At 40.9% G+C, this 27,257-nt stretch overlaps 1 protein-coding gene and 1 pseudogene across 8 annotated transcripts in view; both read right to left on the bottom strand.

Moving 5' to 3' along the window:
- CRCP (CGRP receptor component) overlaps positions 1-27,257 on the bottom strand; it is a 91,512-nt gene that overhangs the window by 28,726 nt on the left and 35,529 nt on the right. For 5 of the 7 annotated variants that reach the window (XM_082358689.1, XM_082358693.1, XM_082358691.1 and 2 more), the window contains 2 exons: positions 16,278-16,335; positions 861-11,243 (listed from right to left, as the gene is read on the bottom strand). In XM_082358689.1, the coding sequence (XP_082214815.1) occupies positions 11,094-11,243; positions 16,278-16,335 (208 nt within the window). In that variant the 3' untranslated portion in view covers positions 861-11,093. Of the gene's footprint in view, positions 1-860; positions 11,244-16,277; positions 16,336-27,257 lie in introns of those variants that run through there. The other 2 variants (XM_082358688.1, XM_082358690.1) reach the window with 1 other exon arrangement.
- Positions 19,628-26,831, bottom strand: LOC309612666 (DAZ-associated protein 2 pseudogene; annotated as a pseudogene). Its single transcript has one exon. The product of its transcript is annotated as a DAZ-associated protein 2 pseudogene (transcript).

The following is a 27,257-nucleotide window of genomic DNA, read 5'->3' as shown; positions in this document are numbered from 1 at the left end:
CAAATTCATAGAGACAGAAAGTAGAATAGAGGTTACCAGGGGCTAGAGAAAGAGGGGGAATGGGGAATTACTGTTTAATGGGTACAGAGTTTTAGTTTGGGGTGATAAAAAAGTTCTGAAAATATACAGTGGTGATGATTGCACAACACTGTGAATATACTGAATTGTTAAACTAAAAATGGTTAAAATGATAAATTTTATGTTATATGTATATTTTACCACAATTTTTTAAATGTAAGGGGTACTAAGGTCTGAAGCAGTGTGGGTCCCTTTGAACTCTCTAAACTGACTGGCTTCCTTGACAGTGCCTCACACTGAGAAGACACAGCTGGGATAAAGTCAAAATTGAGCAAAACAGGGACAATAGAGAGACAAAGAAAGAAGAGGTCTAAATCAGGGTCTTAAAGGGCTAGACCATAATATTTTTGGCTTACAGGTTATAGGGTCCATGTTGCAACTCCTCAATTTTGCAGATTTGGCCTGAGAGCAGCCATAAACATATGTAAATGAATGAGCAGGGCTGTGGTCTAATAAAACCTTATTTACAAAAAAACAGGTGGCCTTTGCCAATCCTTGGTCTAAATAAAAGAGTGGGAGGGGAACAGAATCAGCAAGCCACCAAATTTTTGAATGTTATTTGAAAACAACAAAAGAGGGAGCTTTGTGAAGTTAGTAAAACCATCCTGAACCACACAACTCCTTCTAAAAGTTCCAGAAAACTAATTTCATATAAAAATAAACAGCAGAAAATTATTGAGGTCAAATTCATACAAGGTTATTATTAAAAAAAAAGAAAAAGAGTATAACATTTCTATAAGCTAATGAGAGCACACCAGAAATACGTGCACACGAAACAGCTCAAATTGCAACATACTATTTTAAAACCAGCTAAAAATTAATAAGAAAATGATACATGACATGAATGAACCACAGTAAATAAAGTTAGAAAAACACATAAATAAGAGTTTTACTTTACTCAGAGTAAAAATTAGAAGGGGAAAAAAATGAAGACTAAATTAGAGGAAACATAAGACTAAATAAATGCAATTTAAAGAAAAATGTCTTAAGGAAAATCGGAGGAAATTTTTTAAAGAAACCATAGAAGAGGGCTTCACTGGTGGTGCAGTGGTTAAGAATTGCCAATGCGGGGGACACAGGTTCGAGCCCAGCTTTGGGAAGATCCCACATGCCGTGGAGCAACTAAGCCCGTGCACCACAACTACTGAGCCTGCACTCTAGAACCTGTGCGCCACAACTACTAAGCCCATGTGCCACAACTACTGAAGCCCACATGCCTAGAGCCCGTGCTCTGCAACAAGAGAAGCCACTGCAGTGAGAAGCACTTGCACCACAACGAAGAGTAGACCCTGCTCACCGCAACTAGAAAGCCCGTGTGCAGCAATGAAGAGCCAACACAGCCAAATATAAATAAAATTATTTATTTAAAAAAAGTATTTTTTTGTGTGGAAAAGTACAAAATTTACTATCTCAACCATTTTTAAGTGTACAGTTCATTAGTGCTAAATACATCTACATTGTTGTGCAATGAATTTCCAGAACTCTTTTCAACTTGCAAGCAAAACTGAAATCTATAACCATTAAACAACAACCGATTATCTCCTCCCCCTGGTCCCTGGAAACCACCATTCTATGTTTGTGTTTATGATTTTGACTATATCTCATATAAGTGGAACCATAAAGTATCTGTCCTTTTGTGACTGGTTTATTTCACTTAGAATAATATCCCCAAGTTTCATCCATGCTGCAGCATGTGTCAGGTTTTCCTTTAAGGCTGAATTATATTCCAGTATATGTATAGATCACATTTTGTTTATCCATTAATCTGTCAATGGACACTTCATTTTGCTTCCACCTTTTGGATAGTGAGAATAATGCTCCTATGAACATGGGTGTACAAATACGTCTTTTAGATCCTGCTTTCAATTCTTTGGGTATATACCCAGAAGTGGAATTGCTGGATTATACAATAATTCTATGCTTATTTTTTTGAGGTCCTGCTATACTGTTTTCTATATGTTACACCATTTTACATTACCATCAACAGTACATAAGGGTTCCAATCTCTACATCCTCCCCAACATTTGTTATTTTGTTTGTTTTGTTTTATAGTAGCTATTCTAATGGGTGTGAGGTGATTCTCTTTCATTTTTGAGGGATAGTTTTGCCAGGAATAGAATTCTCGGTTCAAAGTTTGTTTGTTTTTTTTCTTTCAGCACTTTAAATACATCATCCTGTTCCCTTCTGGCCTCCAAAGTTTTTGCTGAGAAATTAACTGATAATCTTATTGATGATCCCTTGTACGTGATGAGTCACCTTTCTCTTGCTGCTTTCAACATTGTCCTTATTTTTCTATAGTTTGATTACAATGTGTCTTGGTGTGGGTCTTTCTGGATTTATCCTACTTGGATTTTAAACTTCTTTGATTTGTAGATGCATGTCTTCACAAATTTGGGTAGTTTTTGGCCAATATTTCTTCAAATAATCTCTTTTTCTTTCTCTCTTCTTCTGGTACTTGCATATACATATATTGGTCCTCTTGTTGATGTGCCATAAGTCCCTAAGGATCTGTTTGTTTTCCTTTTTACTCCTGTGCTGATTCTTTCTTCTGCCTTCTCAAATCTGTTGCTGCACCGTCAGTGAAATTTTCAATTAAGTTATTGTATTTTTCAGCTCCAGAATGTTTCCTTTTTATAATTTGCTACTATTCTCATTTTGTTCATGTATCATTTTCCTGATTTCCTATAGTTCTTTGTCTGTCTTCCTTTAACTCTTTGAGCTTATTTCAGACAGTTGTTTTAAAGTCTTTATTTAGTAAGTCTGATACCTATGTTTCTTCAGGGAAGGTTCCTGCACTTCATTTTCTTCCTTTGAATAGGCCAGGCTATCCTGCTCCTTGCAATTATTTTGTTGTTGAAAATTGGGCATTTGAAAAAACCACCACCTCTCCTAGCCTTGGCAAACTGGGTCTATGCCAGCAAAATCGTTTACTGATTAAGATATGTTGTGAGCCTTAGGATCAGCCAAAGTAGAAAGCTAAAGTCTTCAGATGTTTTCTTAGCATACATCTCACCTGGATCTGTGTACCTTTTGTGATTTCTCTCTAAACAAATTGCTTTTATATGTCTTATGCAGAGTCTTACTCATTTCTCCTTGGGGCCTTAGATAGTCTATCGTATGTCTCCACCCACAATGTCTTGTTTTAGGTGTCTGTGAGTCTTATTCTACTGATTTTATAAGCAATTACTGTCACTTTCTACTGAGTTCCCCTGCAGAGATCCAATTAGGGGAAACAGAAAGTAGTTCTTCAGGCAGCTCCCAGACAAGTTAGAATATTGCAAATAAGGTTTGCTCTGCTCCCTCCAGTTTGAAGGAGGGAACTGAGAAACGGGCTTCTGTCTCCTCCAGAGCAAGATTGCCCAGAGGTGAGGGGACAAGGGTGAGCAAAAATTCCACAAAATTTTCTACCATTTTGAATGTCGCTTTTTCTTGATAGGCCATTCTTGGTTACTGTAGGCCTCTGACTGTTTTCCAGAGCTCCCACAAGCTCACTTTAGCTAGCTTTTTGTTGTTTTTAATGTCTCTGTTGGGGAACAAGAGGTTGGAGCTTCCTAGCTCTCCATTTTGCTCATGTCATATAAATTTTTTATTCTCAATGTCATAGGAAGACTTTCAGTTTTTGAGCTGAGGGTATGATGTAAAGAAAGACTATTTTAGGTATATTAAGTACAGACAGGGTACACAATGGATCAAGAGAAAACAGTGGAAGCATTAATTAACCTGTCTTATCTTGCATGCCATATGCAACTTGAGGTTTGACTCTATGGCCCAAGGATATAGCACTGAACCTGGCACATACTATATGCTCAACAAACCTTTGCTGAACCTAAAATTATAGCTAATGTGACTGAACACAGAATCCTCAAGCCAGCCCCATAGTGTGTGGCAGGTAAGACAGTCAAGACTAAACACACTCTAAGACTTCTGCATCATGCTAGTGGGTAGAATCTACACCAGGATTCAGCATGCCAGCTCTTGAAGCATCCATGGGAAGAGTGCAGATGTCCTACAGAACACACTGAGGACCTCATGAGGAAGATTATCGGTGGAGAGGGAACCTTCTCCTCCCCACTCTGGAACCATCTAACCAAGGATCAGCAAATTACAGATTACTGCCCAATTCTGTAAATAGTTGTACTGGAACACAGTCCCACTCATCTACATATTGTCCATGGCCGCTTTCATGCTGTAACAGCAGAATTAAGTAGTTGTGATGGTAATTTATGACCTGCAAAGGCTAAAATACTATCTGGCCCTTTACAGATGAGGCTTGCTGATCCCTGTTCTAAACAGTAGAGTGAAGTCTAAAGGGGCTAGAGGCTGCTGTGGATTATATAACATTTAATAAGGGCCTAAGATGACAGATAACTCAGTAGTCCACAGGAACCAACCAATGAAACTTAGTCACTTTCTTTTCAGGGAGAGAATACTTGGGTGGGTGGGGGGAACAGGGACAGGTTTCAACAAATGATGCTAGGATAAATGGATATCCACATGCGAAAGAATGAAGCTGGACTCCCTCCTCACACCATATACAAAAATAGCCTCAAATGGATTGAAGGCCTAAATGTATAAAATTTTTAGAAGTTACACAGGAGCAAATATTTATGACATTGGTTTAGGCAATGGATTCTTAGATATGAGGCCAAAATTAGAAGCAAAACAACAAAAAAGAGATATACTGGATTTCATCTAAATTAAAAACTTAGGTGCTCCAAAGGACACCATCAAGAAAGTGAAAAGACAACCCAAAAATGGGAGAAAATAACTGTATATCATATATCTGCCAAGGGCCTAGTATCTAGATTATATGAAGAAATCTTACAATTCAAAAATAAAGACAAACAACCCAATTAAAAATGGGCAAAGGAGAAGAGCAAAGCTAGGAGTCTGATGCTACATAACTTCAAGATTTAATACAAAGCTACAATAATCAAGGCAGTGTGATATTGGTGAAAGAATAGAAAACAGACCAATAGAACAAAATAGAGCCTAGAAACAGACCCACACAAAGAAAATCAACTGATCTTTGCCAAAGGAACAAAAGCAACTGAATGGAGAAAGGATAGTCTTTTCCACAAATGGTGCTGGAGCAACTGAATATTCACATGCAAAAATGAATGTAGGGACTTCCCTGGCAGTCCAGTGGTTAAGACTCCATGCAACCACTGCAGGGACAGCAGGTTTGATCCCTGGTCGAGGAACTAAATCCCACACGCCACGAGGCACAGCACCCTCCCCGCCCCTGTGGCTTTTGTAGACTTTTTACAAAAATTAACTCAAAATGGATCATAGACCTAAATGTAAAATGCAAAACTATAAAACTCCAAAAGCTAACACAGAAGAAAATCTAGGTGACCTTGGGCTTCATGATGACCTTTTAGGTACAATATCAAAAGCACGATCCATGAGGGAATTCCCTGGCAGTCTAGTGGTTAGGACTCTGCACTTCCAGTGCAGGGGGAGCAGGTTTGATCCCTGGTCAGGGAACTAAGATCCCACATGCCACGCAGTGAGGCCAAAAAAAAAAAAGCATGAACCATGAAAGAAAAAATGGATAGGATGGACTTCATTAAAATTAAAAGTTCTGCCCCGTGAAAGATACTGTTAAGAGAATGAAAAGAGAAGCCACAGAGACTGGGAGAAAAATATCCGTAAAACACATATTTGATAAAGAACTAGTTTCCAAAATATATTTTAAAAATCTCTTAAATCTCAACAACCTAACTAAAAAATGAGCAAGAGATCGGGACACTTCATCAAAAAAGACAGCGAGATGGCAAATAAACATATGAAAAGATGCTGAACATACGTCTTTAGGGAACTGCAAATTAAAACAACAATGTGGTAATATCACACACCTATTAGAGTGACCAAAATCCAAAACACTGACACCACCAAATTCTGGTGACGATGTGGAACAAAAGAAACTCTCATTCATGCTGGTGGTGATGCAAACTGGTACAGCCACTTTGGAAGACAATGTGGCAGTTTCTTATAAAGCTAAACATACTCTTACCATATGATCCAACTATCACACTCCTTGGTATTTACACAAATGAGTTAAAAACTTCTGTCCACACAAACCTGCACACAAATGTTTATAGCAGCTATTTTTGATAATTGCCAAAACTTGACGGTAACCAAGATTTCCTTCAATAGGTGAATGGATAAACAATCTGGTAGATGCAGACAATGGAATATTATTCAATACTAAAAAGAAATGAACTGTCATGCTATGAAATGACATGGAGTAACCTAAGTGAAAAATCCAATCTGAAAAGGTTACATACTGCATGATTCCAACTATACGACATTCTGAAAAAGGCAAAACTATGAAGACAGTGAAAAGGTCAGTGGTTGCCAACAATTTAGAGGAAGGGAAGGAGGGATGAATAGGTGGAACATAGGGTATTTTTAGGGCATTGAAAATATTCTGATGATACTGTAATGATGTCACATATAACATTATATATATAATATTACATATTTGTCAAAACCCATTCTAAGTATGCATTACTGCACCTTCTGCACTTACATTAGGTTCACAAAGAATGAACCTAATGTAAACTATGGACTTTTAGTAACGATGTACCAATACTGGCTCATCAGCTGTAACAAATGCACCACATTAATGCAAGATGTTAATAGGGGAAACTGTGTGTTGGGAGGGGTGGGGACAAGGGACTATAGAGGAACTCTCTCTACTTTCTGCTCAATTTCTCTGTAAACCTAAAACTCCTTGAAAAAACAAAATCTATTAATTTTTTAAGGTGCAAAGGATTTCAATAGGCATTTTTCCAAATAAGATATACAAGTGGCCAATAAGCACATGAAAAGATGCTCAACCTTAGTAGCCACTAGGGAAATACAAATCAAAACCACGAGATAGCACTTCACAAACACTAGGCTGGCTATAATCAACAAGAGGGACAATAACAAGTGAAAGATTGGATTCCATCTTTTTTGGCCAGGCTGCGCGGCTTGTGGGACCTTAGTTCCCTGACCAGGGATTGAACCCTGGCCATGGCAGTGAAAGCGCCGAGTCCTAACCGCTGGACCACCAGGGAATTCCCTGGATTCCATCTTGTGTTGTTGGTGGAAACATGAAATGGTACATGTACTATGGAAAACAGTTTGGTAGTTCATCAAAAAGTTAAACACAGGGACTGCCCTGGCGGTCCAGTGGTTAAGACTCTGTGCTTCCACTGCAGGGGGCATGGGTTTGATCCCTGGTTGGGGAACTAAGATTCCGCATGCCACAAGGCATGGCCAAAAAATTAATCTAAAAAAAAAAAAAAAAATGTTAAACACAGAGTTACCATATGACCCAACAATTCCACTCCTAGGTATGTATATTCAAGAAAGGTAAACAGTCACAAAAAATTTATATATGAATGTTCACAGCAGCATATTCATAACAGCCAAAGAGTAGACACAACCCAAATGTCTATCAACTGATGAACTGATAAACAAAATGTGGTATATCCATTCAATGAAGTATTATTCAGCCATAAAAAGGAATGGTACAACACATTTGAGCCTTGAAAAAATTATGCTAAATGAAAGAAGTCAGATACAAGAGGCCATATACTGTATGATTCAATTTATATGAAATGTCCAAAATAGGCAAATACAGACAGACAGAAAGTAGAAAGTAGATTACTGGTTGTCAGGGACTATGGGTAATTGGGAATGACTGCTAACGGATATGGGGCTTCTTTTAGGGGTGATGAAACCATTCTGGAATTAGGTAGTAGTGATGATTGTATAATCTTGTGATTATACTCAAAACCACTGAGTGGTATATTTTAAAATGATAAATTTTATGGTATGTGAATTACATCTTTTTTTTTAAAGATTTTTTTGATGTGGAACATTTTTCTTTTTTTAAAGTCTTTATTAAACTTGTTACAACATTGCTTCTGTTTTATGTTTTGGCCCCTTGGCCACGAGGCACATGGGACCCCAGCTCCCTGACCAGGGAACAAACCCACAGCCCCCGCATTGGAAGGCTAAGTGCAGCTTCCACTGGACTGCCAAGGAAGTCCCTGTGAATTATACCTTTATTTTTAAAATATGTAAAATGATTTCTGGCCAGTTCTGGGCAGTTTTGCTTCCTTTTATCCCCTTAGTTCATTGTGTAATTAAATAAGATTGACGATCCTTTTCAGGGTATGTGGTCTGTTTTATAGTTTACTGAGAAATGATCCATTTACACGAGCAGTAATAAATTGGTTTCAGGGGAGAAAATGATTTAGCAAAGAATATACGGGAGGACTGATCCTCTCATCTCTCACTAGGGTATAAGCTCTTGAGAGCTGGTATGCTTACACAATGACTGATTAGGAAAACAGTACCCATTATTTTATGAACAAGCCTTGAATAAGTGGCAAGTCCTCTGAGGTGGTAGTGGGTCATACAGTAACTTTTAAGCAAAAAGAGGCAAGGAAATTATTTGGATAAACCTCTAAGTGAGAGTCAACTTCATCTTCTAAGAGTTCAGCGGTACCTTCTTGAAAGATCAATCCCCTCAGTGCTGCGTCTCCCAGAGTGACTGGACTGGGTGTCAGTCTCCATGTTTGGGACATAATTTAACTATCCACTATACATTTAATAACTTTCGCAAAGGCCAAGAACAACGTGTAAATAAACAGATTTTTTTTTTTCTTTTTAAAGAATAAAACAGTCACCTGGTCAAAAACTGAAGCCATACAGAAGGACATAAAACGAAAAGCAAGTCTCATAGACTCCCAGCTCTCCTTTCCAGATATGATCCTGGTTAAGTTTCTTGTGTAAATTACAACCTTTTATTTCTGAAATGTTGATTACTAATGCTATGGGAATATTACAAAGACCATATTTCTTATAAAGGTTAAGTCTCCTAGAGCCTGTCTGACTTAATCAGAAACTTAATCAGAGGCTAAATTCAGGTCCCAAATAAAGAAACTTAAAATTTTCTTGAAATCCAACACAAAATTTAGATCTAAATAGATTCAACTTAAGAAAAAAATTAAAATTAAAATATATATATATATATATATGTTAGCTTTTAAGTCAGATTTCATTTTATTTCTTCCTATCCATGGCAAAACAAACTCTTCAAAGATTTATAAAAATAGCACAAGTTGGCAGTCATCTGCAAACAATTTATTATTAACTAATTAAGCCCTAAATCCATGAAGAAAAAGCACCTAACACACTCAAGGTCAAAATGAAACAAAAATAATACAAGCACATGCATGCCTTGACAAATCAACAGCTCCTGGTAAAATTCCTGATACTCAAAAGAGAGATTTAAAACATAAATGCCCTGGGCCTTTCTCCCCTTCTGAGATGGCCCACTCTCTGTCTGTGGAGTGTGTTTCTCTCTAAATAAATCCACTTCTTACCCATCACTTTGTCTCTCACTGAATTCTTTCTGTGATGAAAAATAAAAATAAAAATAAAAAAATAAATACCCTGTATGTGTATGGCTGATTCATTTTGTTGTGCAGTGGAGGCTAAGACAACACTGTAAAGCAACCATACTCCAATAAAAATTAATTTAAAAAAATATAAAATAAAAAATAAATGCCCTGTTAATTTCAATGTTGCCTGTAAGCAGATCTCAACTGATCTTTAGATGATAAGGTTAAGATGAACATAACTGCCTACTGGCAGGGGTGGTGGGGAGGCTGAAATAACCTGGGAATTCCAAGGGGTGGGAAGTAATCCAATAAACAGAAGCACTGAAAATGTGATCTTACAACATGAGTACCAATTTGAAAAATTAATGTCTATGGGCATTTTCTTCCCCAAATCGGGAGCAGAGTGAATATGGGAAATTAATTTTTAACAATATTCCTAGGATCTAAGGCAACTACATGTCTGGGGCTACTAAACTCTCCAAAGCCTGAATATTAACAAGTTCTTCACATGGTAATTATTCTAATATTTTAAATTCAAAAACTGATGCAACAGTCAACAAATTCAAATTCTTATTAATTAACCTCTAGCTCTTCATATTCCATCCACAAAAAGAGCTACATAACTGTACCTTCTTCATTTTAGGGTTTTTTTTGTTTTGAGCCACAATTTGCACCTTGTGGGATCTTAGTTCCCCGACCAGGGATTGAACCCATGCCCTCAGCAGTGAAAGTGCAGAGTCCTAACCACTGGAACCCCAGAGAATTGCCCTTTTTAAAAGATGCAAACAATTTGCCCATTGTGCAAATGAAGCTCACCTGGCTTCAACAGGCACAGCCTGTCACAGGGCAGGAAACTGAAGGTATTCAGAAAGGCAGGTGACACGGTCATTCAGTCTGGAGTGCCTCTTTTCAACTGGAGTGAGCTGGTGCCCTAACATTTAAGACTAATTAGTGAGCTGTAAACAAAGCCCATGCCAGCAGAGGAAAGGGGCCTTTAGACCTGATGAAGAGTTGTCCAGGCCGTTCTCTTCTTATCTCTGCTGTTCTCAAGGAAAAGATTCCTCTAAGGTGAGCCAAGTTCAGTGGCTCATTTTAACTTAGAGCAACTATTTGCTGCTTTGGGAGTTTTTAGCCATCTAACAGGATTCTCGTAACTCAGCTCTCATCCTAGCAGGGCTCTGCATGCCTGCTTGGGAAGCTCCTGGGGAAGCAGATGAAATTAATTAGGATATAGCCCATCAAAGCCAGTGCAAGTATTTTACCAGCTGTGTACAGGGACCTTCCCACAACCATGGCAAAGGCCACAGAAGAAATATTTTTACCACAGAGAGTTCCACAGTATTGTCCTCTTGGACTCACTCTTCCTCTCTTTAGCTCTCTGCCCTGACAACCTCAGCCTATCCACCATGTTTCTTCTTTCAGAGGCACAAGGATTTCTTTTTAGCTTATTTTTGAGAAAGGCTTATTTTTGTGGTTTACCCAACTAACCAGGAAATCAGGCCTGTTGGGATAGAAGGTAAAACCAAATAAATAATCCTCTGAATGTCTGGGAAGTGGCTGCTGGGCCTTTCAACTTCACGAGACACTTGGGCCAGCTGTGCTCTTCTATGCTGGGTCCTCTTCGTCCATTGTCATGTCATCGTTGGTATTTTGCTTCTGCTCAGCCTCTGGCCCCGCAGGGAGGATGCTTGTGACGGTGTGGAGCAGAGCTTCTATCTGCTCCTCTGTCAGCCGTTCTTCACTCTCCTCCACCATCTGCAGAAGGAAAGAAAACCCTCCAGGAGTTACAATGGGGCCTCACAGACAGGGCCCTGCCCATGTTGTTCCTGGTCCCGGCCCAGCCCCTCAGCACAGAGCTCAGGGCCTAGCTCCTGAGCTGCCCGGGGTCTCTAGGTCCTTTTCATCTTGGCTCCACAGGAGTGAGAAGCCAGCTCAAATTCCAGCGTAAGCCGATGTGGCCGCTCCAAACGGGTCAGTGAAAAAAGTGAGTTGCACGTTAGCATTTTTCCTTAAAAAGCAAAGCCTAACAGTTCTCTACTCACACACACACACACACACACACATACACACACACATGAATATGCTGTTTATGCAAAGAAAACTCACCTCTGGGGAGTGAAATGGCATTTTATATACTTTTGTATATCACCACAAGCCCATCTGTAACTTATGAATAGTATCAACAGCTCATTTGATGACTGCCCACTATGTGCCAAATGGCCTGTATATTTTTTCTAATCCTCGTTACTACCACCACTGACAAGACCTGTCAGGGAGCTCTTGTGCCTGGCACTGCGCCTTGCACTTCACACCCATTATTTCTTTTAAACCTCACAGCAAGCCCAGCAAAGGGCAGAACTACAATCCCGAGCCAGACCTGCCCATCTCTAACACCTACAATCTAACACACACCCCGTGGCCTTGGTCATCTCCTGGGAATGCAGAACAGGAGTCCGATGAGTGATGGCTGGGAAACAATCTCCCACCGCCCCATCAAAGGTCCACTTAGAGCCCAGTTTCTGACATGGTCCTGGATATCTGAACACACAGATGAGATCCACAATTTGTAGCCTCACCTCTAATTCTCAATATGTTAATTAATACAAACATGATGTCATCAACCACCTCTGTAAAAGCAGTATGCAGGCGGTCAAGTTACTTAACCACGCTCACTTGGTGGCATTAGCCATCTATCACAAATAGCTTTCTCAGTTAAAGGTGTCCAGGGTCCTACCCTATGGCATAACAATCTCTGAAATCTGGCAACTAAGACCAAAAGGAATTTCAGAAAGAAATCCTGGCAGATTTAAGTAAAGCATGATGACAAGCTTGGCTCACAATCCTCAAAAGGACTTCAGTCTGACTGCCTAGCTTCACAAACAACAGTACAGAAGCTAAAGAAGCCAGGTGACATGCCCAAGATCAAAGTCCTGGCAAACCACTGGTCTCTTCATTCACCTCAGTCCAAAAATGTTTCTACAACTAGAGAATAATCCTGGGTGTTCTAGAGTAAAGACGCAGAGTGAACCAATGGGGCTTCTTCCCATCATACTGTGAAATAAAATGACCATATTCTAAAGATTCAAAGGCTCCATGTAACTTCTCTACTGAACAAGAAACAATCCTCAAATGCCCACTTTTACAATCAGACATGTAAAATTACGGTCTGTAAAAGGAAATACTCTAACATACACTGCCTCCAAAGAATGAAGGAGGAGGAAGGAGGGATATATCTGACTTGATAATTTAATCTTGAGGAAAAAATGATCTCTATTTGGGAGAAAAATGTCTCCAAGTTTATGAATAACTGGCACACACAGGTGATGATGAACTGTTTCCTCAGGGGAAGAGGGTGAAGGAGACTTAGACTGTCGTTAGACCAGTGACAACCTCCCTCCATTATCTGTGCTCCACAGTAGACCAGGGGTTTCCCACAATCACTGCCACCAGAGCTTCTCTTCTCAAGGATGCTGTACATAAAGTGAGGACAATTTACAGACAAGTACATGGAGGCTCAGCATCACAAGGAAAACGTCATCTGTATCTCACAGCAAGCAGTGCAAGGTCTTTTGAGACTTTGAGTCCCAGCTCCTTCTAGAATACCACAGCCTCAAGTAAGAGGTTTCTATCATTTCCTCTCTTAGAGACATTGTATGGCACACCAGAGTCCACTGGTTTGAAAGAGTTTGGTTGTGTGACCTCTGAGGGGTCTTTTTAGAAAACCAAACAGAGAGGATTTTGACAGGCCACCTTCTTGCATCCCAACCTCTGGGTCTGACAGATCCAGTTTCAGCTAGGTGTGTTCTTAGCAACAGGGCTGACAAGCTTTACTAATTTTGCCAAATTTGCCGAGAGCAGAAGCTTTTATAAGAAAACAACCCTCAGGGATAATTAGAGTCGGGAAATTTTCTTTCCCAGTCACAGGAAGAAAACCTGAGCTATACTAAGCAGAATGAAATATACACAAAAAAGAAGCTTGCAGAAACCAAAAACTTACTAACCCCTCTTGGATGACTAGAGTAAATAATAACTACATTATTCCTCACCTTTTCTTTCCAACACAGAAGAAACAGAGCCCAAATAAAGAAATGCAAAGCACCGTCTCAACATTCCCAAACATTAAAGGGTTCAAGTTGTTCTGAATATAAGGGCAAATGAAATGTAAAAATACAAAGTTTTTGTAGGCAGGTCAACATAAACGATACATTTTTTATCATAGATGAAGATCACACTGGTTATCAGGGCTGTCAGACTGGGCTGCTGCATTCCAGAAACGGTTGCTTCTCACTCTAAGCTGCCAAGCCCAACCTCCTACTTTCCTCAAAACAACGCAAAGTCTAACAGCAACAGACACTTCTAGCTATCTGACCCAGAACGGTTCACTTAACCTCTATATATTTTGAGTTTTTCTAAAGTAAAACAAAAGTAACGCCTACAGTAAGGACCAAAGGAGAACATAATTTAAGCCATGGAACTATGTAATTCAAGCCTTTTTACAATCACTAAATTACAATAGGCACAGATGGTAGTGCTGTTCAGGACAGTGGCCTGTGAGGTCAGGGGGTTCACGGTCCTGTCTTTAGGCCAGAGGACTCACAAATGGTCCCAAATGAATATATAGCAGGGCATGGCAGATGTCACAGAGCTGGTGGCTTCCTCATTTCCTCACACATAGCAGGCAGCTGGCTGTGGATCTGAGGATTACAACAAATCATGGCTGAAGTTGAAATGAAAAAAAGAAGCTTCAGTCTCCAAAAGTGAATCCTGACAAATGCTGAATGTTGGGATTACTTCTGGACCCAGGGAGAATAAATGGCTGTAAGGTTAACACAGGGAAATTCTCAAGTCCTTTGCACTTTCCACTCTAGGGAAAACCTCATTTCTTATCCCTTTCTGGTGAGAAGAGACACTGCTACAAATCTTGATAAATGATTTGCTAACCCTTTGTAGCCAAATCCCAGGCTGGGAAAAATCTGGCCAAAAAACAGTCCCACTGCTGGGAAATAACACACCCAGTTTTTAACAAGGCCTATCTACCTGTGGAAAGGGGATGCCACACACACCTTTCTCCTCACCATGTAGAAGCACATGGCTTGGAGGAACAGAGTAAGGCTTCTGAATCAGACAGACCCATTCAGCCACTCACTAACCAAGACTATGGTGAGGGCATTATAGGTGACATATACAAAGCCCCTGGCACCAAGTCTGGCATAGAGCAGGCAATCTTAATAGCAGCTAATCTTACCAGGTAATGAGAGCTTTCTACAGGCTCTGGGATGAGGTCATGCTAATCCTCCTCATCTCTTCTCTCCATCTGTCATTAAGCCATGAATAACATATGTTGCTGATTAAAGTTGGGGGAGACATGACATGTGATCCTTAACCCAGAAGGACAGGGATTAGTTTCTTGCTGTTTTGTTTTTTCTCTTTTTTAGCTGAATCTCCAACATAGTCGAAAGCATCAGAATAATGAGGATATAAAAAAAAAAGGATTTCTGTTTAGCCTGAAGGCCAGTTCCCCCAGAAAGGTACCCTTTATGGAAGGAATTCTTCTAATTTAATTTTGGGTGCATTTTGAAGGGGAGAAACAAAATGCTGAGAAGACAGTAAAAGTTTTAGTCAAAAATTAAATACCCCACGATCCTTTTAAAAAAAGGTTTTTTTGTTTTGTTTTTAAGCAACTCTAAATATCAGAGGTATTTTGGGCCATTTTCTTCTACATTTTTCTGAAGGAAATTTGACAAAGAGCTAAATACTTCTAAAACTGACTTTGAAAACTGCTTTATTCTCATTTTATTAATTCTCCAGCCAAACTTTTCTTTTACTCGCAGTTGAATGGCCTGCCTAATATTTGGAGCTTAACAGTACTCTCTGCCCTGTACACGGAAGGAAAGCGCGGCACATGCCAGTACAGCAACCACTGGGCCTGCACCACTAGGCCTCATCTTCACACTCTCCTTATACCAGCTCTGCCTTTTACTGTGGCTTCCCCAATTCTAAAGCTTTATGCTGTGACTGCAGTCTAGACTTTGCACGTGTTGAGGTTCCACTGAATGGTTTCATGCGGGGAAACATGATGATCAAATGTGTGGCTTTAGAAAGTGAACTCTGATCGTGGTGTAGAAGATGGACAGGAGGGGGCTGGCCTGGAGGCAGGGAGAACGGTGAGAGGACAGGCGCAAGAGCCGAGCTGAGAACAATTACAGGAATTAACGCAGTGCAGTACAGAGAGAAGAAAGACCAAGAGGAGGGAGAAGCAAGAGAACCCGGGACTGACTGACTAACTAGGAGATAAAGGGAAGGGAATGACTTCTGGGCTTCTAGCTTGGGACACTGAGCCAGGAGGGTAAGAGAGAGCGAGCATGCGGGAAAGTGCACACGCACTCCATTAACCAAGAGAAGATACAGGAAGAGGAGGTTAAAGGGTGGGAGTGGGGGGAGATAAAACACCAGAGTCATGTCGAATCTCATGTTTTTACCTGGTTGGCAATAACCTCTGCAGGGAAGCAATGGCCAGAATGGTGTAGGACACAGGGGAGACAAAGAGCTGCCAAGTCATAGCCCCAGACCCGACAGAAGGAATTGAATTTTCTCCAGTCTTTCCCTTTCCCGAAGTCCATACTAACTAGCATCAAATTGGTGAGGTTTCTTTTCACTTACAGAATGGGTGGTCTGGCAGTCTTTTCAAGTAATGGCAGTTCCTGGCTTGTCTGAGCTCGGCCTTTAGGACCCTTTCTACGTCTCAGACCCAGAAACTAACCCGCCCAAATTCAAGTCTCCTTCACTCACCAGCTGGATCTCAACAGCAGTCACCGGCCTGTGATTCAACAGCTGAAGCTTTTCAGCTCTGTCAAAAGAAAAGTACAGAGCATTTAAAACTCTCATACCCCTAAGGATTTTGAGTCTTGACCAAGCTATTTAGAGAACACTTTGTCAGATAACAAATGGAAGAACAACTTGGAACATGGCCCTCAGTTTCTTCAACTGTAAAACGAAAGAATGGGAGTAAGAGAGTCCTATATCAGTGACTGTTACTCAAGGGCACAAATGTGTATTAGAATCCTAATGGTACAGAGGCTTGGATTACAAGAAATGCATTGATAGCAGATAGCACAGGTGTAGTTTTAATAAATTTTATTTGGAAAATGTGAATAATGCTTTCTTAATCCAAATTATAGAAAGTAAAAGATTGACAAAATCATCTTGGTTGGTCATCACTTAGAAACGGTTGAGAATTCCTTTTTGAGATTAAGATTAAATGTTATTCAGACTTGGCCTGTTATCTTAGTAAACAAAAACAAGGACTCTAAGGGGACAGGAGTTAATACACAGTAGTATAAGACACAGTCTTCTGCCCTCAAAGAGCTTACAATCCAGTTGGGGAAAGAAGACAAATACAAGCAAATTTCAACAAAAGATTTAAGTAATAGTGAAGATACTTGTTATCATCTGTCACAATTTACAGCTCCTTGCTGAAGGGGTGGTTGAAATGTGTGGACTCTCAAAGATGACAGGACTTGAAAGAAAGCGGCTTCAATTACCACCCCTGTGCAGGTGACAATTTCTACATTTCTCTCTCAATCTGACCCTGGAGCTCCAGCTTCATCTTTCTTTCTTTCTTTTTTAAAAAATATTTTATTTATTTATTTAGTTGCAGCAGGCGGGCTCCTTAGTTGTGGCATGTGAACTCTTAGTTGCGGCACTCATGTGGGATCTAGTTCCCTGACCAGGGAACAAACCCCCCCCCCGGGCCCCCTGCATTGGGAGCACAGAGTCTTACCCACTGCACCACCAGGGAAGTCCCTCCAACTTCATCTTTCAATTCAATAAACAATTCTGGAATAAAGTGATGAGTAAGCCACAATTCCCACAGCCAGGTGTTTGGGGAAGCAGTACCAGTTACCTGGTTCTCCCTAAGCCTTGGTTTCACCACCTGTCAAACAGGAATGACAACAGTACTTACTGATCTCATAAGGAGATTATGAGGGATGAAAATCTTACCATTTATAGCAGGAGCAGCTACCATTTACTGCTTACCTTCCATACAGCAAGCACATTTAACCCTCAGACTTGACATTGAGACGGTAAAGAAATACTTTGTCCAAGGTTACACAGCTAGTAAATGGCAGAGCTGGGACTCTGCCATGAAAGCCCATGTCCTTAACCATTCATAGTGTTCATAATGACGACTCACACAGTAATTTCCCCGTAAATGGTAGTCATAGTAAGGCAGTTGTAGTTAAACTCTACTCCTCAGAGTCCCCCAAACATTTACTCTAGACTTCATAGAGGAGACGACTCTTGCACTGGGCCCTTAAGGATTCTCTAGGCAAAAAGGATAAGAGGAATGGGCGGTCAGGGAAGGAACAGTACAACTAAACACCCAGAAGAACAAAGATTCACGGAGTTTCAGGAAATGGCTGCTAGAGAGGCTGTGGGACACAGGTTGAAAGAGTCATCTGGGACAAGGCCACAAACAGCCCTGACTACCAAGAGGCCAGATGTTACTCTGTAGACACTGGAGAGCAAACGAGGGAAGGAGTGACTTGCTGGGTCTAGAAAACCTGAGAAAATGGAGGCAGAGACACTGTAATACTCAAAAGTTGTGCAGCTGGGCAGTGGCAGCAGCAGCAGCAGGAAAGGAAATGAGAGTCTGGACCTGTGAAATGCTCCTGGTCACCCTCAGGTACAGTCAACAGGACCTGACAACTGCCTAGGTTGGGTCGGGGGGTGGGGTGAAGGAAATGGGAGAGTTAAGGCTTACTGTCAGATGTTTAGCCTGTTTGGAAAAAATGTATTAATTGAAAATTTGAATTTGAGTTTGTGGTACTTTTGGGACCACAATGAAGAGGTCTCTGTTGAACAGCCTGTCTAGTTTTAGTTCTAGTTTGGTCTAGAATTAAAGAAAAAGATCAGAGCTGGCTTTATTATCAAGGAGTTATGTGAAACCACGAGAGTGGAAATCGTAGTCCAGAGACCAGCTGCTGAGTAAATGAAGACCCAGACAGAACACCGTAAAACACCTCCATTCAAGGGGCCGGGAGAGAAAGCAGGAAAGGAGCAAGGAGCGAAAAGAGAAAAAGAAAACTTAGGAGAGTGGTGTGATGGAAACCAAGAGAGGAAAAGTTCAAGACAGAGGGTATTATCAACAATGTCAAATACTGAAGAGAGGAAAGTAGGTTGATGGTAGAGAAGTCACTGGATTTGCCAAAAAGGAGGGCACTGGTGGCCTGGGCAAGTAGTTCAGTGGAATAACGGTTAAGGTGACAACTGGATTGTGGGGACTGGGGAAGAACTGTGGAGGAAATACCTTTTTTTTTCTTTGTAATTCAATTATCAACACCTTATTCAAATCTTCAAAAGTCTTTATTCTACATTTTTAGTATAAAAAACCCACAAGACAGATGCACCACAGTGCAGCTAGAGACATACAACACTGAACTTCCACAACAGTCAAACATAACATGTAGAGAACACAAAATTTAGGTGAACTGAAATTGTAAGATAAAATAAAATCCAATTTCAGAAAACAAAAATCAAAAGATTAAGGATCCCGAAATATTCTTAGCCCTAGTGAGATTTCACTGGACTCAAGTCATTTTGGAGTGAGACATTCACAATATGACCCCATTAACCCAGCTTAGGAATTCTTGGGAGCCATGAGTGGCCACGTCAGGCACTCTGACAATAAATTGTAACCAATTTGTGATCTGAAAACTCCCCTTAATTTGGCTCTAAAGTCATCAGGCTTTTCAAAGGCATCCTCCTTGTTGCCCCTCTTATTTTAAACTGTTTTCAGTACAGTTTGTATTGATATGCTTTGATATCAGGAAAAGTTCAGTTTTTCTGGCACCAAAGCAAATTTGGGTTTGGTTCATGTATAAAGAGATGATCTTTAAGGAGGGTCCAAAGGCACTCTCCACTTCTGCCTAAGGAGATCCAAAGTGGAAATAAAGGGGTCTGTGCTTAGGGCACAGAGGGGGTCTCAGAGGATCCTTGTAAAAGACTAGTTAAAAGATGACAAGTGGGAGAAGTGCAAGGAGAGAAGGAAATGGGTCTGACTGCTTTCTGTCCTGCACCACTGATTCAATGGAGACTGGTGGGAGGGAATGGAAGACTAGGGTAAAGGGTGGGATTAGGGCAAAGGGTGGAAAGGAAAAGGCAGACAACCAATGTGTTTCATTTATAACAAGTAATAAAAATCAAAGACTTACAGGAGATTAAAGACCAATCAGAATAATCTGGAAACTTTAATCAGAAGATCAAAGTCTTCTCCAAACCTAATTTCATGTTTTATTACTAAAAGCAAAGACCAGTATGGTACAGTATTACTCCAGAGAAACTAAAGGAAGGTCCCTAGGGCTGCTTCACTCACATTCATTTTATGAATGGATACCATCCCCCCCATCAAAATGCTTCAGGGCGGTAATGCTACTACTATATGTATGGTTTCTTACTAAGTTTGAAAAGTGACTGAAAGTTTGGACACCAGAAAGACACCTCAACAACATGTGTCTAAACCGCAACTTCAGGTTAATGTTGACTAAAGCAGTTATATTGTGAGAAGCTATGTGATGTCTTTCCTGGCACAGAGGTGGCCTTGGTTCCTCACCGGATGGTGTAGTCACCATCTGAGCCACCCATGGAGAAGTTTCTCTTCCACTGAGTTACAAGGACATGGGCTCCCTGCATGACTGCAAGCTGTGCGGTGCCGGGAGGGTACCCGGTGGTGTAGGAGGAATCGTGCCAGCAGTAGCCTCAGCTCCGAATCTGGCACCTTCATCACACCCTCCTCCCACCGGCGCTGTTGGACCAGCTGGAGATGGGACCAACCAGATACTAAGCCATGGGGACTCTGCAACCTAAAAGGCCAACGGCCACAGACTGGGCCATGGGAAGATACCGTGAGGTGCCAGGAAAAGCAGCTGACACGGTGGGGACTGTGGCAGCCCCTGGGTGCACAAAGCTCGGATGGCAGACCTCTGAGCAGGCAGGTGAAGCATCAGTACAGGGTGGAACCTGAGGAAGATGCAAGGTCTGAGGGCACACCGGATTCCCAGGAGGCTGCGCAGGGTAGGCTGGCTGTGGTGGATACTGACCCCTGCCATTCATGGAGGCTGTGGGTCTGGTTCAGCTCAGTGTCATGGACAGAAATGACCTCTTGACAGGATAGAAGTAAAAAAAGCAATTATGGCCTGAGGAGAGCAGGTTCTGAAGGGAAACTGAAGCATGTTTGTCGGCTAAGAACACAAGCAGGTGGAGAGGCTGAAATTACAGGAGAGAAAGGGAAAGACCCTCAAAAAAACAAAAGTTCAAAGTTTCTGTGAAAAGGCTCATGTTTCACTGAGATCACAGCAATGGGGAAAGAAAAAGCAAACTTAAGGAGATGTGAAGGGAAATGAGTTCATTTTGGATAGTTTTCTCAGTGAAGCAAAAGTGAGGTCACCATCTGAGAGGTCTGGACGTGAAGAGGGTTAACAGGACTAAAAGCTGCAGAGAATCGAGTAAGGAGGAGACTAGGAATAAGACTAGGAATAAGCAAGTAGCCTTGAAGGACAAGCTGAGTTGCAAAATATGAATCCTCACTCAAAACACAATTATTTATTTTAACCATCATCATCCAACAGCATGAATAAAGAATAAAGAGTAGGAAAAGACATAGCTGAATAAATGAACATCTCAGCTACAAATCAATCAAAGCAACAGAACTCAGTTTATTGAACAGTCATTATCCTGCCAGGCTCTGAAATGCTGGAAATGTTCCTACAGTTGCAAAAAGGATAAGTCTTCTACCGACAAAATCATTCACAGCTACTCCCTGAAAAACCCCAACCTGTAGTCAAACCAACCAGTCAAGTTCTCTGCTCTGCACCCCCAGGAGCTGAGCCCTGCTGAAGTCAAGTCCCAGAACCACACGTACTGCAGGTGCCAGTTTTGGGGGCGGGGGTTACAAACATGCCCCCCGACTTCATAATCAGGCTTATTTTTATCATCTCTACTTTCTCTCCTTCACTTAATTCACTGCACTTTAGCTCCCACCCCAACTGATCACCAAAACTGTTCTCATTAAAGGGCGCAGGGAGCTCCATGCTGACCACTCTTTTTTTTTTAAATAATAAATTTACTTATTTTGGGCTGCGTTGGGTCTTCGTTGCTGCACATGGGTTATTTACAGACCTGGGTCTCGAAGGCAAGTCCTTCTACTCCTGGCAGACACGGCTGTACATCCTAAGGAGATCTCAGGATGAGACCTGGGGCTGCAAGCCAGGCTGCACTTCTTAAGAAAAAAGTACCTCAAGCAAAAAATTTAAATGATTAGAGAACCAAATGCCTTGGGGAATTAACATGCTACAGGAAAAAATGACATAGGACTTAGTGTCAAAGTGATTTTAAGCTGAGTCTCAAAACTACCATTTTGCTGAATAAAGCTATAAAGTCAAATAAAACATGGTTCCTACCAAACCCTCAAGAACTCTAGCAATGGAGGCTTTCAAGCAAATTAATGCAGGTCCAGCTTGTACTACTAGAACCAGACCACTTAAGGGCTATTATCTTGAATCTCCTCTTCCTGAGAGGATAGAAAAAAACTCTATTGGGATATTCAGAAATAAGCATTAAAGAGCACTTCAGCAGTTTCTGTTATAAATGTGACTCCTGTCTTAGACTGTACTGGCTAGCACAACATGATCCAGGTCTTGATAGCATATGGCAAGCAGCCCCCTGAGTCACCAGGCACTGAGGCCAAACGAATTCCAGTGGGCTGCAATAGTTGGCTACCTCCCAGAGGAGCCGGGCCCAGCGACAGTGAACGAAGCCTACCGGTCCCCTCTACTGGTTGTTTTCAGAACAACACTGCCTGCAGCTTTTGCTTCCTACAGTCATAGATAACCTGTGTGTCAATAAGAACACTGGCATGTTCATCTGCCCCAGGAATCAACCATTTAATGAAAAGTAGACACTAAAGGGTCAAAAAGGACTACAAATCCTCAAATTTCGGATCACAAATGGAAAAAGAGAACTGAAATAAATCCTCCTCTGAATATTACAGTCTACTTTAAATATATATAGATTATGGCCAATCATGAATCAGCTTGCAAGGCAACTGAATAGTAGTAGACAGGTGCATATTTACAGCAGAAAAGATGTAGGGATTGGGAAGCAAAACAGCAGGCAAACAGCTGAGAAGAGGTCTTAAAAATCGACCATTAGGACTTCTGTTGTAGACAAGATGGAGTAAACCCACTAAAGCCTCTTTCTGCTGTTTACGACAACAACAAATGCAGGACAAAACACAAAAGCAAAAACCTGGACTCTGAAAACAAAAGTAGGTGGACTGGGAAGGGAAACAAAACTTGAAGAAAGCTAGAACTAGTTGGTGGGACTTCCCTGGTGGTCCAGTGGTTAAGAATCCGTCTTCCAACGCAGGGGACGCGGGTTCAATCCCTGGTTGGGGAACTAAGATTCCACATGCCGCGGGGCAACTAAGCTCGCACACCACAACTACTGAGCCTGCACGCCTCAACTAGAAAGCCCGTGTGCCGCAGCAAAGAACCCTTGCACTCTGAAGCCCACACACCACAACTAGAGAAAAGCCCACATGCCGCAACAAAGTGCCTGCACGCTGCAACGAAGATTCTGTGTGCTGCAACTAAGATCCGATGCAGTCAAAAATAAATAAATAAAATAAATATTTTTTAAAAAAAGAAAAAAGAACTAGTTGGTGTGGGGGATGGATGTGAATTTCTTTCTCTTCCTCCTTTCTCTCATAAGCCCTGATCCTCAGGACTGCCTTAGCAGTACTGCCCTACAGCAGTAGTTTCACATGCAGCTGAAACTCCAAGAGAAATTCCATCTTTCTGGCCAGAAGATTGGGAAAAGGGGCCCCAGAGATCTGGAGATCTAGGTAAAGCCCACAACTCGAGGGCAGTTCCTCAGAGAGCCCTGGCAGTGGGTATATCCAGGAAGGGAGCCACTGTGGTCCAGAGTGCCAAGGAATATCTTTTTTCCCCTCTCCGCTTTTTTCCTACCTTCTTTGCCCCAAGGGTGGCGCCAGTAACAAATGCAAACATAGGCAGCTAAAATGATGAGAGAAATCTACTTGTGGCCAGAGGCCTAAAAAAGGGGGCACATGTGGGTCTGAGAGTCTGGGGGCAATCCCAGAGAGAAGAGCAAGAGAGAGGATTTCCCTAAATTTGAGTACCAATCAGCACAAATCTTAGGTTTAGCCCAAGCTATTCATTTGTAGAACAGCCCCAAACAACAAAGAGCAGAGACCCAGCACAGCAAACACACTGAGAAGTGAACAAGTTAAAACATAACTCCAGTCTCATATGCAAAAAAGGTCCAAAGCAGCAGAACAGTTTAAAACCTAAACTGATATTGAAATCCTTGCCATGTAAGCCAAGACAGACTTGAGTTGTGAACGTAACTGGACTGACCACCTGCTAAAAGAAACAAAAAAAGCAACATTAACCAGAGACGTTTCACAGGATCCAGAGTTCTAAACAATATAATATTCAAAATGTCCAGGATACAATCCAAAATTATCTCAATGAGGGAAATATCACTCATTCTCAAGGGAAAAGTTAATCAACAGATACCAAATCTATGATGACCCAGATGTTGGAATTATCACACAAAAACTTTAAAGTAGCTATTATTACAACATGAGATATAAACAAACATTCTTCTTTTTTTTTTAAACATTCTTGAAACGAATGGAATAATAAAAGTTCTCAGGAAAGAAACAGAAATTATAAGTAATAAACAAATGAAAATTTTAGAACTGAAAAATATATGAAATTTTAAAATTCACTATGTGGGCTTAATAACAAAATAGAGTTGACAAAAGAAAAGAGTCTGCGAACGTATAGACAGTTCAGTAGAAATTACCCCATTTGAACAACAAAGAGGGAAAAAAATGAACAGAGAGGATTCAGGGAAGATGGCAGAGTAGGAAGAACCAGGAATCTGCCTCCCCACCACCTAGACAACAACCATCTAGACAACTAGACCTAAATGTAAAATGCAAAACTATAAAACTCTCAGGAGATAACACAGGAGAAAACCTAGATGACCTTGCATATGGTGACGCCTTTTTAGATACAACACCAAAGACACAATCCACAAAAGAAATAATTGATAAATTGGACTTCATTAAAAATATTCACTCTATGAAACACCAAGTCAAGAAAACAAGATAAACCACAGACTGAGAGAAAATATTTCCAAAAGACACGTGATAAAGGACAGTTATCCAAAACACAGAAAGAATTCTTAAAACTCAGCAATAAAAAAACAAACAACCCAATTTTTAAAATGGGCAAAAGAACTACTTACAATAGCCAAGACATGGAAGCAACCCAAGTGCCCCATCAACAGATGACCGGATTAAAATGTGGTATGTGTGTACATGTGTGTGTATATACACACACACACACATACACAATGGAGTATTAGCTTAAAAAAATGAATGAAACACTGCTATTTGCAGCAATGTGGATGGACCTAGAGAATATTATGTGTAGTGAAATAAGTCAGACAGAGAAAGACAAATACTATACAATATCGCTTATATGCAGAACCTAAAAAAATAATACAGGGACTTCCCTGGAGGTCCAGTGGTTAAGACTCCATGCTTCCACTGCAGGGGGCATGGGTTCGATCCCTGGTTGGGGAACTAAGATCCCGCATGCTGCACGGCATGGCCAAAAAAAATTTTTAATTAAAAAAAATTTAAAAATAATACAAATGAATACATATGCAAAACAGACTCACAGATATATAAAACAAACTTGTGGTTACCAAAAGGGAGGGGGAAGGAGAGGGGACAAATTATGGGTATGGGATTAACAGATACAAATTATTATACATAAAATAGATAAGCATCAAGGATTTACTACATAGCACAGGGAATTATACCCATAATCTTGTAATAACCTATAATGGAGTATAATCTGCAAAAAATACTCAATCACTAGGTTGTACACCTGAAACTAACACCATATTGTAAATCACCTATACTGGAAAAAAAAAGAAACAAACAAACAAACAAGAAATAAGTGGATGAAAGGGACTTCCCTGGTGGCACAGTGGTTAAGAATCCACCTGCCAACGCAGGGGACATGGGTTTGAGCCCTGGTCCAGGAAGACCCCACATGCCGCGGAGCAACTAAGCCCATGCGCCACAACTACTGAGCCTGTGCTCTAGAGACCGCAAGCCACAACTACTGAGCCCGTGTGCCACAACTAATGAGGTCCGTGCGCCTAGGACCCATGCTCCGCAACAAGGGAAGCCACCCCAGTGTGAAGCCCAAGCACCACAACGAAGAGTAGCCCCCGCTCGCCGCAACCAGAGAAAGCCCGCGCACAGCAACAAAGACCCAATGCAGCCAAAAATAAATAAATAAATTTATTTAAAAAAAAAAAGAAAAAAGGGGCTTCCCTGGTGGCGCAGTGGTAGAGAATCTGCCTGCCAATGCAGGGGACACGGGTTCAAGCCCTGGTCTGGGAAGATCCCACATGCCGCGGAGCAACTAGGCCCATGAGCCACAACTACTGAGCCTGCGCGTCTGGAGCCTGTGCTCCGCAACAAGAGAGGCCGCGATAATGAGAGGCCCGCGCACCGCGATGAAGAGTGGCCCCCACTTGTCGCAACTAGAGAAAGCCCTCGCACAAAAAAGAAGACCCAACACAGCCACAAATAAATAAATAAATAAATAAAAATTGTATAACTTTAAAAAAAAAAAAAGAAAAAAAGAAGTGGATGAAGGATGTTAATAGCTAGTTCACAGAAAAAGCTTTTAAACACTGGAAGAGATGCTCAACTTCATTCATCTGTACAGAAGTACAAATAAAAACAAGGTATCATGTTTTTTCACCTGCTAAAAAAAAAAGACCTGAATGGACACCTCACCAAAGAAGATACACAGCTGGCAAATAAGCTTATGAAAGATGCTCCACATCATATGTCATCAGGGAAGTGCAAATTGCAACAATGAGATACCACTCTATACCTATTAGAATGGCCAAAATCCAGAACATTGACAACACCAAATGCTGATGAGAATGTGAAGCAACAGGAACACTCATTCACTGATGGTGGAGATGCAAAATGGTACAGCCATTTTGGAAGACAGTCCAGGTTTCTTACAAAACTAAATATACTCTTACCATATGATCCAGCAACTGTGCTCCTTGGTATTTACCCAAAGGAGCTGAAAACTTATGTTGACAAAAAACCTGCACACAAATGTTTATAGTAGCTTTTCTTGATAAATGCCAAAACTTGGAAGCAACCAAGATGTCCTTCAGTAGGTAATGGATTACTAAACTGTGGTACATTCAGACCCAAAGGAGCTGAAAACTTATGTTGACAAAAAACCTGCACACAAATGTTTATAGTAGCTTTTCTTGATAAATGCCAAAACTTGGAAGCAACCAAGATGTCCTTCAGTAGGTAATGGATTACTAAACTGTGGTACATTCAGACAATGGAATATTATTCACTCCTAAAAAGAAATGAGCTATGAAACCATGAAAAGGCATGGAGGAACTTTAAACGCATCCTGAAAAGACTACATATTGTATGGTTCCAATTACATGACTTTCTGAAAATGGCAAAACTAGATAGACAGTAAAAAGATCAGTGACTGCCAGGGGTTGTGAGTGGGAAGGAAGGAATAAACAGGTGGAGCACAGAAGATTTCTAGGTCAGAGAAAATAATCTGTATGATACCATAACAGTGGATACACGTCATTATAGATTTG

Source organism: Balaenoptera borealis, assembly GCF_965194805.1.
Source record: "Balaenoptera borealis genome assembly, chromosome: 16".
In the NCBI taxonomy this organism is placed as follows: Eukaryota; Metazoa; Chordata; class Mammalia; order Artiodactyla; family Balaenopteridae; genus Balaenoptera; species Balaenoptera borealis.
This window is presented reverse-complemented; position numbering and strand designations above follow the sequence as displayed.